At 33.5% G+C, this 17,967-nt stretch overlaps 1 protein-coding gene and 1 long non-coding RNA gene across 2 annotated transcripts in view; one reads left to right on the forward strand and one right to left on the reverse strand.

Moving 5' to 3' along the window:
- The window catches only part of LOC137252482 (uncharacterized), a 613,814-nt gene that overhangs the window by 19,923 nt on the left and 575,924 nt on the right, over positions 1–17,967 (forward strand). The gene's annotated exons all lie outside the window — the stretch shown is intronic.
- The window catches only part of meru, a 29,006-nt gene that overhangs the window by 6,913 nt on the left and 4,126 nt on the right, over positions 1–17,967 (reverse strand). Inside the window, exons 2-3 of the mRNA XM_067787633.1 lie at positions 2,485–2,824; positions 517–676 (exon numbers count right to left, since the gene is read on the reverse strand). Of these exons, the coding sequence (XP_067643734.1) occupies positions 517–676; positions 2,485–2,802 (478 nt within the window). The 5' untranslated portion in view covers positions 2,803–2,824. The remainder of the gene's footprint in view (positions 1–516; positions 677–2,484; positions 2,825–17,967) is intronic.

The raw sequence follows: 17,967 nt of genomic DNA on the forward strand, positions 1-17,967 counted from the left end.
AAAATGTTTAGCGGGTGTCAAGCAGCGTCAAACAACACCCAACGCCAAACAATAACGGAAGTAAGTCCATAGTTCGAGGAAAGCACCGGAAGCATAGTTCATGTATATAAAAATAAAAAGCCGGCATGCAGGTAGCAGCGCGCAGTTTAGTGTAGCCCACGAAAGTCATCAAGTTATAAAATGCAAAGTGTTGTGGGTGGTGTAAAATTTGTGTATTGTAGGAAAATGCCCAAATGAAATCAATAAAAATTACAATAAATTGTATGGTTAGTATTTACATATTTTGTATTTGATGGTAGCTATCAAGCATTTTTGAAGCAAATATTTAAATTTCGAAATCGAAACCGTATGATTAGTAAAAAATTGTGTGTTTGTATGTAGTATGAGAGATAAAGAGAGAAGCGGAAATGAAAGCATATTTCAACAGCGCTTGTCTTTCTTGCATTTCCCACCCTCATAAAACCTCAACTTATATCCACTAAAAATAACTATTACTGCTTGTCAGTTGTGACTTACATTTGTTAAGCTTGGCAAAATAGCTCTCATTGCCTCCATTACGGATTTCATCATCAATCAAAGCTTTGATAATGTCATTGCAGGTGGTGCGACTATTTACGCCGGACACGTAACGCGGCTCCTCGCCCAACCAAATTGGTATTTCCTTATGGCCTTGCTCCTGTAGTTAATGAAAAAAATAGCAAGAAGATTAAGTAATATTGTAAATTGAATGAAATAAATTTTTTGTATAATGCTTGTATGGATATATGTATATATATATTTTTTTTTTTTGTCAAAATATAAAATCAAAAAAATTTTATATTGAAGTGCAAATCACAATACATATACAAAATTATATGTACACTGAAACTTTTTTAAATTGAAAAAAAAAAATAAAAATAAAATAAAATAAATAAAATAAAATTTATTTTAAATGTTTAAAGAATTTTTTAATGAATAAATTTTAAATTAAAACTTTTCTTAGTGCTACAATATTTTTGAAAAATTGTTTGTTGTCAATTTGTTAGAGGAAATTTGAGTATCATACCGAAGTGCCTTGGGTTCATATGGAAGTGCGTTTTCTTTGCACTTTCATATGAAATTTAGGCACTTTCATATGAATCGAATTTATGTATATGTGAGGGCATATGGGAGTGCTATGCATTCAAAGTGTGAATTTGAACAAAAGAAAAGTGCTATAAGTGTATAAAATGAATGCGTGTTTTTTAAATTTAAATCGGACTTACAACAACTCAAAAGCATGTGACACCAGATGGAAGTGTCCAGTCAGAAAAACCCATCATAAGCTTACAGTCCCCTCTTTTCAATGATAAGAGTAACTTTGTTAACCTAAGGTTTTAAGAACGACACTTTAAAGCCCCGTGCTTGGATCCGCGCCTTTCCTGCTTGGCCGATCGTTTGCAGTTTTCGTTTTTTTTTTAATTTCGCTCAATCTGATTGGAACGTCTATGTTGCAAGCTTTGATCGATGCGTCCTGTTTAACAAGCTTATCCACTTTTTCATTTTCATTTACGATTAAAGGTTCGATTCGAGCTCAAAAACAATTTTCATTTACATATTTCCATATGCCCGGGGTTTCAATATACCTAGATGTACAGCGAAGTAGGTAGTCTGTCCGTCCAATATTTGATGCCGCTACACTACTAGTGCCGTATGATCTGCGCTCAGGCTGCCCGAGGCATTGGGCATCATTGCAATTGTTAACGCAATGTTCTTTGCCACAAGGTCCACAGGTGGAATGTGTGGAATGGCTCCCATTATGCTAACCATTGATTTTGATTTGTGTATGGCTCCATAGTATAGGATAGGCTTTACAATCGCTGTAAACACCCAAAGACAGAGGGAGGGCTATATACCCCACGTACACCCCAGCATTCTTTTACATGCATAGAGTGCCGTCAAGGTCCTCTTCACTCTCTCCTCCATATTCTCCTGCAGCTTCAGCCCTCTCAGTATATGTCAGGTCCAATTTGGGATCTTGTACCTCTTAGTAAATAAGACCATATCCGTCTTTTCCTTGTTGGCGATCATACCGACATTTCATGCATAGGTATGTTTATCCCTAAGCGACTGATCCATCAAAGAGCTAATTGTTGGAAGGCACTTACCGCTTGTGCTAATTGCAACGTCTTCTGCGTAAATCTAGTTTGATCAACAGCAAACCCCACCCTGCGGCGTGCCACTGTCCACTGATTTCGTAGCCTCATACAACCCCCACTGTGAAGTTATCTTTATTTTTAAGCTAACATGCAGCCGGTCCATTTTTTATGGCTGGATGTACTTCAGTTTAGTTAAAACCATCCATGATCGCTCATTTAGAGACATTGTTGAAAGCCTCGGCAATGTTTAAGAAGATTTCTAAGGTATACTCATAATATTCCGTCGAGACTTAAGAAAACATAATTTTGAATGAAAAAAGCACGCAAAATGTATACGAATCTGACCAAACTTTTTGTTCACACTCACCTCTGTGCTATTGACGCCGCTAAGTGACACCGTGCGACTACGACTACTCCTTCCACTGCAACTACTACCAGCATAATTACGTTTTAAATCATTACCGGTATATTTTCGGTATTTGTATATATTTTTAATTTTATTATCTAAAATCTGGTGATTATTGTTATTACCATCAGATTGCTGTTTATTGTATTTCGTAGCATGTATTTGTTGCTTTAATGGCAGTATTGGGCTATAACGACTTAGCTCTTCAGGTTCCTTGAGCAAAGAAGGACATTCATCTACATTATCGTAGATAAGTGTTGAGTTCTGTTGTATGGCCATGAGGAAGGGAAATGTGTAGCAACTGAAAACACAAAAAAAAAATATTATTGATATAAGCTAAGTTGGATTAAAACTATAAATAGACAACTAAGTGTATAGTTTTTTCGACTGTGCGACACCACTGTCAATATTCACCGTTTTGCGATTAATCTTACTAGATCATTTATCATCACTAACATTTTTGTATTTTCAGAAGTTTTTTTTCGTTGAAATTATTAGTTGGAAAATGTGGATTAAATACAAGAAAGCACGAAATTGCTTCGATTACATATAAATCAGAAGTGGCATATATTTGATACGTCTGAATTCAGAGCTATTATCGAGCGACCTGTACTGGATTCTAGGAAGAAAAGCTATGTGGTCATATATGTATGAGGCATACGCTAAAACCAAAACTTCATTTCACTATTCATTCCCCTCACAAATAAAATACGCTTGTCTTGGAAGTGAGGCGAAATTCTCTTACAAATATTTGAACAACATAGGAATAGATTACCCCCAGGGGGTTAGGGGGTTAGAAATACAGGCGGCAGATATGCCTGTCGTAAGAGGCGACTAAAATACCAAATATATTCAAGGGGTTGTGTAGTGCAACCCTTTCAGGTTGCCAGCGCAATATATAGCTTCTTGTCAACCTCACCTTTCCGTGGCGAATCCTGTTTCATTAACAGCCGAGGCACTGGCGACCCCGAACTCTTCATGGATATAGGGGTTGGGAGGGTGGTATGGCTTAGAAGGTCGCATGTAGGCATAACAAATCGTACCCGAAATAGTCGGGCTTGGTACCGGAACGTACCGGATCTACATCCTTAGGGGAGTGTCCTTATCGCTGCAACAACAACAAATTCGTATATATACTGGCAAAAAAAATATCCTTTTCAGCAAATATATGAATTGCACTTATTCTGGCAGTATATATAGCATATGAGTAAATACCGTTATTCAGCAATAAAAGCATAAATGCTACGTTGGCAACTTTGAACATCGTGTGGGGAGTCTAACGATCAATTTAGATTTGTTGTAAGCGATAAAATAAATTATCCCTGTACAATAATGCCGCGCCATATTGGCGGTGCCACCTGAAAATACAAATTTCCATAAAAAAAAAAAAAAAAAAATTACAAAATATTAAATAAGGCATGAATTGCGTTTTTGTTTCACACAAGTGCCTAGTAGCTAAATATATAGGCAAGTATACATCATATGTGCACATTTTGGGTGGTGAAGTTGATTGGGTCTATAACGGTGAGTGTACCCGTTGGTGTATTTGTTAGTTCGAAAGAATTTTTAAGCAACGCTCACACGTAATGCTGACGTGCAAATATGCATTGCGCGGAATTTCCGTGACTTGTACTTAGCGGAGCAAGTTAAATATATTTTTCTACATACTACATGTATCTATGGTGCCTATTTTGCATTTACTAACAATACAATTACGACAAAATGCATGGTTAGACTGTTTCATATGAAGCCAAAATGGTTCAGCTACTATGGAAATGTACAGGGACTATCAAAATTTTCCATAATCAAAAAAAAAAAACAAATCACCAAAAATTGGTGCAACATTACGTTGCATACATATAGGCGCACTAAGCTGAATTATGTAATTGTTGGGTATTGTCAGGTCGTAGTGTTGTTTTTGCTTTGAATTTGCTGAAAGGATGAAAATGCTTTCGGTTTTCCGCAACAGCTTAACTTGTTTTACTTCTAACACTATGACCATATTAGGAAACATTGTGCAATTTCGCCAAAATGTATTCGTCCGAAGATCTACTCCCTCGAAAATGCCAGGGTCATGCCATCTCAGATAAAAATAAATAAATACAAGGCTCGATATACCTCCATGCAGCTTTAGGCCGAGCATCTCCTTCGATTCGCGTCTTGCTACTTGTTAATTTTCCTGGAAATTGGCAATTCCAAACAACATATGCCGCTGCATTTTTGCTGAACGTTTCACACCTGCCGAGAGATTTTTCTGAAGTAACCTTCGGAGTAGTAGACGAGCACGGCCACCACCACTCCACGGCGTTCGCCGAGTTAAAGAGCGTAATTTTGAAATAACAGACCTTAATCCGTTAAAACCTGAGTCATTTCGCCACGTAGACCCGACTGTAGTTTGATTATGTTTTTCTTGGATCTACTCATCTATATCATCGACATTTAGCAATAACTTAACTACGCTTTGAAACTAGGTTACAAGGCCTTGAAACCTTATGCGATCTGGTGAATTTTCGCTTCCTTTTAAATTGAGAATTATTACTAATACCAGCATCTCAAGCCCCCCTCATAATTTCCGGCGCCCTTTCTTCTCATAGCACTTATTCTTTACTCGATCCCTCTTTTTTCTTATTTGCTATATAAAGTGTATAATATGCTGTTACTTCGTTCGGCCAGAGATCATCAGATTCATGCGATTTTTGTCTCAGACTGTTTGCTACAAATAAGTTTGCATCTTGACTTCAATATGCTGTGAGTGATTATTGTGACCTCGGCAGTTGTGCACACTCAGAACACTGGCCTTATGTCTCTTGTCAATCAGCCAACTAAATATATGTATTTCATACAACGCGTAAAACGTTTAGCCACTTTGCCTCGGAAGATGCTACATAACGAAGGCTGGTTTTCCTAACAATTACTATTGACTAGCATTGTCTTGATTGGCGGTGCACGCTTTTATATGTGCTCTCAGTCATCTCTAAGTTGTCTTTCAATTCTATGACCGTCTCGTTATTCTTATACGTTACGGCATGATGAAATAGTTCACTTTTCATAGCTTGAGCGTCAGTCTTTCATCAGAACTGCGCTTTCTTGCTTGGCTTTTCTTGTAGATGTTATTTGGTTCCATCCCGTCCATTGCTACCTTTCTTTTCACAATAATCTTTTTATATCCGAGGTCCCAAGCACACAATTCGTTTTACTGTGATTGAGTTTACTTGAAACGTTTGTTCAAAGACTGCCTGCAGTAAGCGAAGCTAAACACGGGGTGTACAACAAACTCTCGGAAAGGTTTGTCAAATATTTCGGGTCATCACCTTCTCACTTTAGTTTATAATCTACCCGATGATCAGTGGCTGAAACGACGAAATGCGCTTAACGTCGTAAGCTGCTGGGAGCTCATGCAACAGAATCGCCATTTTCTCATTTTCTGGAACTTTTTTGCTAGTTTTTCTGCACTTTTATTTAAAGTCGAATTCGCTCCAATTAGTTTTTAAATTTCAAAGTAATATATTTGGTTGACAATAAACTAAAAACTGCTTTAGTTTAACTTTAATAAAAACAAACATTTGTATATCCTTATAATCCTTTAAGATTTTGTACACCAAAGTAGGCATTTCGTTAAGAATATTAGGGCGACCAACCCAGACTACCCGTAAATGTAGGATATTAAAATATATATGTATCGTTTCGCAAGATATTAACTCCTAAAGATATGATTCGAGCTCTAAACGGCATCTGGATGAAATAGTTTGCCTGCTAAGTTTCATGCTGTGTTGCTGTAGCAGCGCTCCGTCTCATCCAATGGGTGCAATTTTCATCATTATTCTTTAGTAGGAGTCCAAGAAAACTTGCAGTTTTAATAGGGATGGACCAAAGAGATATCGGTGTTAGAGGTTAGAGCTCCACCAAGGAATTCTCTACTTAAATCACTACCTATAGAATTTGGATAAAGGCAGAATAGTTAGGACCAATACCCATTCGATGAGGAAGAAAAGTCCACATGAACAAGTTTTTCGCAGGATATTTAATATTGTTGGCACAACCCTAATATCTAGTGCGTGTGTATGTCAATTGTACATTTCCAACGACTCACTTGCCATGAATTGTACACAATTCATTCTCTATTTGACATTCATTTATATGAATTATGGTCACGTAATTACATTTGAGCTGATTTAAAATGCAAATCAGTTGAGTGTGTCCTGTGGCAGGCAGGTGGTCGAAGACTCTAATAGAGTGAAATCGTTTCAACAAATTTATACAAAAATACTGTTAGGTAATGCTTGCGGCACATTATATACCCTGTAAGAAAATCTTCAGTTTGGAACTGGCACGCTTTCTCGTTTCCATTGCATTATCGTTTTATAGTTCCGAACTGTTAAAAATAGGGTTTGCCAAAAAAATTATACTAAAATTGTAAAAACGCCTATAGAAGATAATGATTGAACTGATTTTTCCTTTTATAAAAATAATGAATTGAGTGTTTTAACAGTCAAGTAAACAAAAAAAGTTCATCAAATGAAATATAATGACTGGTAAAAAAAATTAAATACAATAATTGCTGGGCGACCCAGTCCAGAAATTATTTCTAATTGAAAAACTTTTTGTCTAAAAATATTGATGTTATTTTCACAGGCCGATAACCCAGGATTTTTGGTGTGGTAGGCATAGCACGCTTACCACCACGATGGTCGTCTGCTCCGCTCTGTTAACTAACAATTATTAGCGTTACCCTAAGACTACCAATGAAAACTGTGTTAAAATAACAGGTGTTCGTCAACAGTGGCTGTTAATATGACAGATATTTCGGTGGTACGATAATCATAAGAGCAAGGTAGTAAGCGCGCGAGCGTAAGTTTCTCCTTAAAATTAGCAGCAACGTTTGCATATTACTGACAGTTGTTCGCTGTTGAAGTGACCAGTGAAATCAGTTATATTAAAAGCAAAATCAGTTAGATTGATTGAAAATCTGTAATTTTTACAGCATATTGTTAGTCAAAGAATAAAAGTTTTTCTTCTGTTGAAATAACAAAACAAATTTGTTTCATGACGAAAAAGGTCGGTTGCGGTAATGCGATCAATTTTACTGAATGTCTGTTAATTCAAGTACATAAAACCTGATTTGCTGATTTTACTAGCTTCATTTCTTTCGGTAAAGTATTTCACAGTTGGTTTGACTACAGGGTATGCATTACAGTGAATATGAACATTTTCGATGAAGGTGGGTTAAGTAATTGGTTGTATAAACTTATGGCGTTGGTGTGGTCAATGCCGTATGCTTTTTTATGTGCTCCCGTGGAATACGCAGTAGAACCAAAATAACACTACGAAGTATTTTTAATTGATTACTTCTTCGAAGACCTGAAATGCCCCTGTGTTCCGCCCATCTACTTAATTATCGAAATATTACGGCTGTATAACTATAAGAACTCTATGTTATTGTAACGAATTTAGTGAAATTCCGCTTATTCCAAACCTTCTGCTAACGTTCGAATGGCTAAACTGTTGAATAAATAACTCCAATATTCAATAATGCAAAATGGACTTTATTAGACTACTAACTCTTACTTCACAACTAATTGCGTGTTCAAATCAAACTGTTGAGTTATGCCTCAGCTTGAGCTGCTTTTATACTCTCGGTTTCCTCGTTCACCCATTTCTCGTAAGTTCTTGTAATTTCGTGAACTTCATGCTTGGTTACCAGCTATATACATGCATATTTGTAGTTTGTAGTCATATGCGTGTGTATATGTAAGTCCCACTTCGGATGATGATGACATGCGTTTGTGAGTATCTCTCTGCTGCCTTGTATCTATGTATATCAGCATTCAAGTTGATATTTTAAAAATCTTTTATTTTGATTTTAAGTATAAAAATTTATTTTTGTTTATTTTTGAATTTAGATATTTTCCAACTAATTAGAATTTTCTTTTTTTTGAAGTTATTCAAAAATTTTAAGTTAACACGAAAACTCAATAAAAATTATTTTTAAAAATTAAAGTAAAGAATACAAAGTAGTTAACACTATATTTACTCCCCCTCCAAGAAAATTTGAAACAAACAAATTATTAATTAATATTAAATGTAACCTTTTTTTGTTTTTTGTTGTTTAATGTATTTGTATTTAAATTAGTGTTAATAAGTATGTTTGCTGGTTTAAGTAAATCAATTGAAATATTTTTAATAGTATTTTTGTATTGAATTGTAAATGTTTTATGTTTCTTAGAGATAACTTTAAAAGGTCCTTCATAAGGTGATTCTAAATTAGATTTACGAAGAACTTTAACAAAAACATACTCACAATTTTCTAATTGTTTAAGAACGAAAAAATTTTCTTTATTATGATGAAACACTTTAGAACGAACAAGTGAAAAATATTCTTTTATTTTATGGAGAGCGTCATTAGAAAAATCATGTTCTTTATTACTATTTGAAATAATTAATTCACCAGGTATTCTAAGTGTTTGGCCATAAACAAGTTCAGCAGATGAACATTTTAAATCTTCTTTAATAGAAGTTCGTAAACCAAGTAGAATGAATGGTAAAATGTCAGACCAATGAACCGAGTCGTTTGATGCTATAATTGCTGCTTTTAAAGTTCGATGAAATCTCTCTATCATGCCATTTGCTTGGGGATGGTAAGGAGATGTATGAATTTTATGAGAACCTAAAAGTTTAGTTAATTCCGTAAAAAATTTTGAGGTGAATTGTGAACCTTGATCTACTGTAATATTCAATGGTATACCAAATCGTGGTATATAATTTTGAATAAAAGTTTTTACTATAGTATTTGTTGAAATATCTTTAAGTGGATAAGCTTCAGGCCAACGTGAAAATCTATCAATAATTGTTAAAATATAACAATTTTCATTTGAAACTGGAAGAGGTCCAACAATATCCATATGAATATGTTCAAAACGACCTGATGGTATTTGAATTTTTTGAATAGATTTAGTATGTCTTGAAATTTTGGATTTTTGACAATTGATGCAAGATGAAGTCCAATCGTTAATTTCTTTACGCATGTTAGGCCAATAATATTTATTTTGAATTAATTTTCTAGTTGTTCTTATACTTGGATGAGATAATGAGTGAATTTTGTCAAATATAATTCTTCTCATAGAATGTGGAACATAAGGTCGAAAAGGTTGTAGAGAAACATCACACCATATGTTTACATTAATAACTGGAATATGAATTTCTTTCAAATTATTTTTAGAATTTTGATCAGAAATGGTTTTTGTAAAAATGTATCAGTTTGTTGCTCTTTATATAAAGTTTCTAAATTTATATCTTGAATTGAAATAGCATTTATTTCTGGAATACGGGAAAGTGTGTCGTCAACTATGTTGTCTTTTCCACGTATATATTGAATATCATTTGTAAATTGAGCAATATATTCAAGATGACGTAGTTGACGAGGAGATCTATCTACTTTAGAATTTAGGACATGAATTAAAGGTTTATGATCAGTATAAATTGTAAAAGTTCTACCTTCAAGAAAATGTTTAAAATGTTTAATTGAATTATAAATTGCCAAAAGTTCACGATCAAATGTGGAATATTTAGTTTCTGTTGTAGTTAATTTTCTTGAAAAATAAGCTAAGGGTTCTAGTATATTATTGCTAGCTTGTTGAAGAACTGCTCCAATAGCAACATTTGATGCATCTACTGCTAATGATAAAGTACCATTTTTGTCGAAATGTGTAAGTAAATTATTTTTAGCAAAAAGTTTTTTAACATTTTCGAAAGCTGTTCTGGTTTCATTTGTCCAATTTAATTGTTTGAGTTTGTTTTTAATTGCATGTGTTAACATTTCATGAAGAGGACTAAGTTCTGTTGCTAACATTTTAATATATCTGTGATAGTAATTTATCATACCTAAAAATTTTTGTAATTTATTTATAGAAATTGGTTTTTCAAAATTTGTTATGATTTCAATTCTATCTAAAGATGGTTTAATACTGGAACGATTTTCCGTCATCCCTTGTCAAATTTGGTTTTGAGACAAACCGGTTTCGGCGTTGTGCCATCGTCAGTGTCGATTTTCGTTCTGATCTGTTGTTGTCGTTTGTCCTGTATTTATAGTTCGTAGGTATATGAGCAGGTATTGTCAAATTGATGCTTGTGTATATTTAGTTATTTGTATGTGCTGTGTGTTCATTTAGAATCGAGGGTGGTTTACTAATCGATTTGTGTGGCTGACTGGGGTAGGTAGAAATCTGTGATTTTAGTCGTTTGACCTTCTTTGTCGATTTTTTGTTTTGGTGTGTTAATTGTTTTGTGTTTATTTGTTGTTGTGTGTTTGTCTGCTGTACCTGTGTGATTAAGTTGTTTCCTGTAAACAAGTTTTAAAGGCTCAAATATTGTGTCAGAAATTGTGTTTATCTGTTCGTTTATTATTCTACCGTCGAATGTTTTCTGTTTGTAGATTTCCATGTTTTCGAGTACGTTGAGACGTCGGCCCTTTTCCTGTATGTGAAGAACCCTAACTGTTTTATTGATGTTTGCTGGGGAACATTCATTCTCGACCATGTGATTCGCGAAGTTAGACTCGGGTATAATGTTTGGATTCCGAATTTTTTTGTTGTAATCTCTAATATGTTCTCTGAACCTTGTTCTTATTTGCCGTCCTGTTTGTCCTATGTAACTATGCTGGCATCCGCAGGTGAGCTTGTATACGCCGTGGCTGCTAAACCGATCCTCTGAGTTAATGTTAGTTCTTAGTTTTCGCCCTAGATTGTTCGATGTTTTGAATGCTGTGTTAATGTTGTATTTTTTGAAGAAGTTTGCCAATTTATATGTTGCTTTTCCAGTATATGTCATAGTCGTCCAGCTATTATTTTCCTTTTCATTATTTCTTTTTGGTTCTCCATTTGTCCTTCTGAGCTTGTCTACTAGTGCTTTTTTATATCCGTTGTTCGCAGCGATATTATATATGACCTCAAGTTCTCTCTTATATGCCTCTTGTGTAAGCGGTGTTCTTTCAAGTCTATGTACCAAGTGCTTTAATGCTGCATTTTTATGCTGTTGAGGGTGATTTGAGGTATTGTGTATTATTGTATCGGTGGCCGTTGACTTTCTATATATGTCATAGTTAAACCTTTTAGCTTCTTTATCAATATTTATCGTGAGGTCTAGATAGTTGATTCCTCCGTCTTTTTCGGTTTCCATTGTAAATTTTATATTTCCGTGCTGCTTGTTGAGGTACTCCAGTACAAGCTCTTCGTTATTAGTAGTTAAAACGCATATTATGTCATCCACGTATCTAGCATAAAATGACACGCCTAATTTGGACTTCAGCTCCTGTATGTACTTTCCTTCCAGATTTTGCATGAAAACTTCCATAAGAATTGCTGATGTGGGGCTTCCCATTCCAAGACCGTTTGTTTGTCTATATATTTTATTGTTGAATTGAAAATAGTTTTGAGTACCTCAACAAGCAGCACGGAAATATAAAATTTACAATGGAAACCGAAAAAGACGGAGGAATCAACTATCTAGACCTCACGATAAATATTGATAAAGAAGCTAAAAGGTTTAACTATGACATATATAGAAAGTCAACGGCCACCGATACAATAATACACAATACCTCAAATCACCCTCAACAGCATAAAAATGCAGCATTAAAGCACTTGGTACATAGACTTGAAAGAACACCGCTTACACAAGAGGCATATAAGAGAGAACTTGAGGTCATATATAATATCGCTGCGAACAACGGATATAAAAAAGCACTAGTAGACAAGCTCAGAAGGACAAATGGAGAACCAAAAAGAAATAATGAAAAGGAAAATAATAGCTGGACGACTATGACATATACTGGAAAAGCAACATATAAATTGGCAAACTTCTTCAAAAAATACAACATTAACACAGCATTCAAAACATCGAACAATCTAGGGCGAAAACTAAGAACTAACATTAACTCAGAGGATCGGTTTAGCAGCCACGGCGTATACAAGCTCACCTGCGGATGCCAGCATAGTTACATAGGACAAACAGGACGGCAAATAAGAACAAGGTTCAGAGAACATATTAGAGATTACAACAAAAAAATTCGGAATCCAAACATTATACCCGAGTCTAACTTCGCGAATCACATGGTCGAGAATGAATGTTCCCCAGCAAACATCAATAAAACAGTTAGGGTTCTTCACATACAGGAAAAGGGCCGACGTCTCAACGTACTCGAAAACATGGAAATCTACAAACAGAAAACATTCGACGGTAGAATAATAAACGAACAGATAAACACAATTTCTGACACAATATTTGAGCCTTTAAAACTTGTTTACAGGAAACAACTTAATCACACAGGTACAGCAGACAAACACACAACAACAAATAAACACAAAACAATTAACACACCAAAACAAAAAATCGACAAAGAAGGTCAAACGACTAAAATCACAGATGGTTTAATACCTTCGCCTGAAATTTCGTAACTTAAGAAATTTAATTTATTTACACCGAGAGTACATTTTGAAGGTTTAATATTTAAATTATATTCTTCAAGTCTTTTGAAAACTGATTTTAAATGATTTATATGTTGATCTTCATTATCACTGGCAATAAGAATGTCATCAATGTATGTAAATACAAAATCGAAATCAGAAAATACTTCATTAATAAAGCGTTGGAAAGTTTGAGCACTGTTTCGTAAACCGAAGGGCATTCTTACGAATTCAAACATTCCAAAAGGGGTAGTTATTGAAGTTTTATGAATGTCCTCTTCTGCCATTGGAATTTGGTGGTAGGCACGCACAAGATCAATTTTGGAAAAAAATCGTTTGTTTTTTAAATCAATTGTTAAATCGTGAATATGTGGTAAATGATACCGATCTGGTGTAGTAATAAAATTAAGTCTTCGATAGTCTCCGCAAGGTCTCCAATCATTTGGTTCTTTTTTAGGAACGAGATGAAGTGGAGATGCAATAGGAGAATTTGAGGGTCTGCATATACCAGTTTTAACTAAAAATTCAAATTCAGTTTTAGCAATTTTAAGTTTGATTGGATCAAGACGTCTGGGTTTCGAAAATGTTAAAATACCTTTTGTTTCTATCCTGTGAACCGTATGGTGTTTAACTTTTTTATAATCTGGTTCGCAGGTAATAGATGGAAATTCATTAAGTAATTTTGAAAACTTATTTTCGACAATAGGAATTTTGAGTGAGAAAATATCAGAAAATCCAGAAGATCCAGCAACTTTAATTTTTGTAGTAGAATCCATTATTTCTTTATTTTTAATATTGACAATAATTCCGAATTTTTCTAAAAAGTTTGCTCCTAAAATTGGTGTATCAATATACGCAATAATGAATGGAAATTCAAAATCTCTTCTTAAACCTAAATCAATTTTAAGTAGTTTTGTACCGAAAGTTTCAATTGAAGAACCGTTTGCTGCAGTCAAAGTAAGATCCGAATTTCTTTTATAAATTTTAAATTTAGAAAAGGGAATAACTGATACAACTGCACCGGTATCGATAAGAAAATTAAGTTTATTGAATTTATCAAATATGAATAGGCGACGAGTAGGTTTAATAATAGTTCCATTATCCGTCACCGTCATAATGGATCGTTTCAGTTTAAATTTTGTTCGTAATTTGAATTATGATTTTGATTAAAATTGCATGGGGGTATACATTTGAGAGCGTTATTCTTAAATTTTTTGTGATACAAACAAATAGGTGTTTGTGAATTAAAATTACGATTGTTTGAAAAATTTCTGGATATTGAAAAATTTAGAGATTTAGATCTATTTCTATCTTTAGATCTTGGATGCATTTGTAATTGATTAATATCATTAGAAATTTTATTTAAATTTTGAAAAATAGCCGTGGTTAATTCAGTTAAATTTTTAACGCATTGTTCTAAAATATTATTATTTATACTCGAAGCTATAGGAGATTTGGAAGAATGACGTTTGTTGATTAAATCAAAAAGTTTGTCAGCTAAAATAATTACTTCATCTTTATTTTGATTGTTACTAGAAGTTAAATGGATTTGTATTTCTTGTGGCAATTTACGAATCCATAATTTGAAAAGTAATTCTTGACTTACAATGGAGTCAGTACCTATAAGTGATTTCATAAATCTGAATAATTCAGATGGTGAACGATCACCAAGTTCAGTTTTTGAAAATAATTGTTCTAATCGTTTTTCTTCGCTAAGAGAAAATCTTTCATATACATTTTTTTTGATTGTATCATATTTATTGAAAAGAGGAGGAGGGTTAATAACGTCAAAAATTTTAGAAATAGTATCTCGTTGAAGGGTAACTAGAACATTTTGAAATTTTAAACTATCATCAGTGATATTATTAATTTCAAATTGTCCTTCAACAAGTAAAAACCAGGCATCGGGAGATTCTTGCCAAAATTGTGGTAATTTAATAAATTTAGTAGAAGAAATATTTGTAAAGTTATCTTGTGTTGAAGTATCTTGTGTTATATTAGAGATGTTGTTTTTTGTTGTATTAATGTTAGAATTTTGAGTTGTATTGTGAGTCATGATGTTATTTGTATGGTTGTTATTTTGATTTTCACAATTTGTAAAATTACGAGTTCGTATTGGTGAATGCAGAACCATATGAAAAAAAAAAATTTTAATTAAAAATTTGAAAATTAGGAAATATTTAAGAATTTTTTTGGAAAGGGAGTTAACAACTTAAATAAAATATTTATTTTTATATAAAAAAAAAGTAAATTTAAATAATTTATATAAAATTGTTAAAATATAAAAATAATCTTAAAATAAGTTTGAAAATTTAATTTGAATTATAATTGAAAATTTTAAATTTAATATTAAAATAAAAATTATACTTACATAAAATTTAATTTAATAAAAAAAAAAAAAATATTAAAATTAATAAGTAGTTGATTGAAGCGAATCAATTGCGTTTTTTTGACGTGATGATAATTAAATACATCGTTGTTGTTGTCTATGCAATGGCTTTGTTGTTTTGCAATGGCATTTATGATTTTGTTGCTCAATAAGTGAAATAGAATGTGAAAATTGATTTTAAAATACAGCAGTGAATGACGTAGATATCTATCTAGAGATGAGGAAATTATTTTGTTTGTGGATGACGTTTCAGTTTTGTTTTTTAAATCTGCACTATGATTTTTGGTTTCTGTTCAATTTTTTAAAAATTTAATTTTTTTTTTTTTTGTTGATTTTTATTTATCTTTGTATTGTAATCTCTTAAGATAAATTTTGTTTAAATGATAAATTTTTATTTTTTTATGTTGGAATTTTAGGTAAATTTAAGGAATAATTTTATTATAAATTATATTTCTTTGTTGGTGCAATTTCATTTTGTTATTGTCTATGTCAAGTTGTAAAAAAATTAAGTTTAGCACACGTTTTGATTAGTATATATATAACTGTTTGTCTGGTTACAAAACTTTTGTTATGAGCTTTCGTATATATATATATATATATATATATATAATTAAGCGGGAAAGTTCGGTTTAATTATTCATTTTGTTCATGTATTAAATGTGCTACTTCGCAAACTACACTGGTTTGTCTTCATTTTTCTTTATATATTTTTAAATTCTGTTGAGCAATTCATGATCACTTGAACTAAATATGTCTTTTATATTTTAGTTTTGCATTTAATATTGACAAGGCGACTGTTTAAAATATATTGAAACTTCTTATTAGCTTCTTTTAGAAGCTACTTTCAGTTAGATGGGAAAAATTGGGTGCGCGGAAGAATTACACCACTTTTGTCAAAAAAGATAAAATATATTGTTCTTGAATTTATTACGATTTAATTGGTTCGATTGAGGATCGCCAATATATCAACATTCAAGTTGATATTTTAAAAATCTTTTATTTTGATTTTAAGTATAAAAATTTATTTTTGTTTATTTTTGAGTTTAGATATTTTCCAACTAATTAGAATTTTCTTTTTTTTTGAAGTTATTCAAAAATTTTAAGTTAACACGAAAACTCAATAAAAATTATTTTTAAAAATTAAAGTAAAGAATACAAAGTAGTTAACACTATAGTATGTGTGTACATGATGATTGAATTGTTTGGGTACATACGAGGGGCTGCTTAGTATCGGCTTAGTGATGATGGTATCGCTTAGTGATGATAATATTCGTCACATTGTTTTAAGCATGCTCAAGCTCAGCTCATTATCTAACCCTTATACTTGGTTAGGACATGTGATGAGATTACTCAATTTCAAGCCTAACATTGAAGTGTGACGTTCTTTGATCCACGTTCAGCTTAAACTATTTCATTTGGAACTTCGTTATGTCATTTCTCGAGCACATTGATGCATATTTAACGTGTGGCAACACGAACTTCCGCAAAATTATGCCCATAATACTTTTTTAGAGCTTGAAGCTCACACCACTTGAGAGGCACCCAGACAGAAGCACTTCATGCCATTCTGTACATTTCCTTCCCAAATAAGTGCATTCGAACACAGTGTTTACAACTGCAACAAATCCAAGGACCTGGGGTAGTTTGAGTGCAAGCCGTATTGTCATTATTTGGCTACAGCTTAGAACAATAATAGATGTAAGCAGGCGCGTAGCCAGAAAAAAATTTGGGGGGGGGGGCGGAGGTTTTGGCTAAAGAGTCAGTAAATAATAATTACCTGTAAATATACACATATATATTTTTACATATTACATATTTATACTTTTATTTATTTGAAATTTTTCTTTCTTTCTACAAAACAATATTTTTCTTGTTTGTTTTGCCATTTTGTTTAGGATTTCTTCATGAGTTACTTCAATAGTAGAGTGGATGTTGAGTAGAGCCAGCCCATTCATCCTCTCCTGGCCCATTGTATTTCTTAGATAAGTTTTTAACCTTCGAAGGGAAGAGAAAGAGCGTTCGCTAGGAGCAACGGAAACTGGAAACGTCGCAGCAATTTTTATATATCGATGTACCGTAGGGGAAAAAAACACGGAACAATTATTTAATACATCAATGAACGTGCTTGGTCGCTCCTGTTGTTGTTGTTGTTGTAGCGATAAGGTTGCTCCCCGAAGGCTTTGGGGAGTGTTATCGATGTGATGGTCCTTTGCCGGATATAGATCCGGTACGCTCCGGTACGCTACTGTACCACAGCACCATTAAGGTGCTAGCCCGACCATCTCGGGAACGATTTATGTGGCCACATTAAACCTTCAGGCCATTCCCTCCCTCCTCACCCCCAAGTTCCATGAGGAGCTTGGGGTCGCCAGAGCCTCGTCTGTTAGTGAAACAGGATTCGCCGCGGATAGATGTGGTTGACAATTGGGTTTGGAGAAGCTATATATTGCGCTGGCAACCTGAAGGGTTGCGCTACACAGCCCCTTGAATCTTGTATTTTAGTCGCCTCTTACGACAGGCATACCTACCGCGGGTATATTCTGATCCCCTAACCCGCTTGGGTCTTGGTCGCTCCTCCTTTGGGATTGTCAAACAATG

Source organism: Eurosta solidaginis, chromosome 5 (assembly GCF_040869045.1).
Source record: "Eurosta solidaginis isolate ZX-2024a chromosome 5, ASM4086904v1, whole genome shotgun sequence".
Classification (NCBI taxonomy): domain Eukaryota; kingdom Metazoa; phylum Arthropoda; class Insecta; order Diptera; family Tephritidae; genus Eurosta; species Eurosta solidaginis.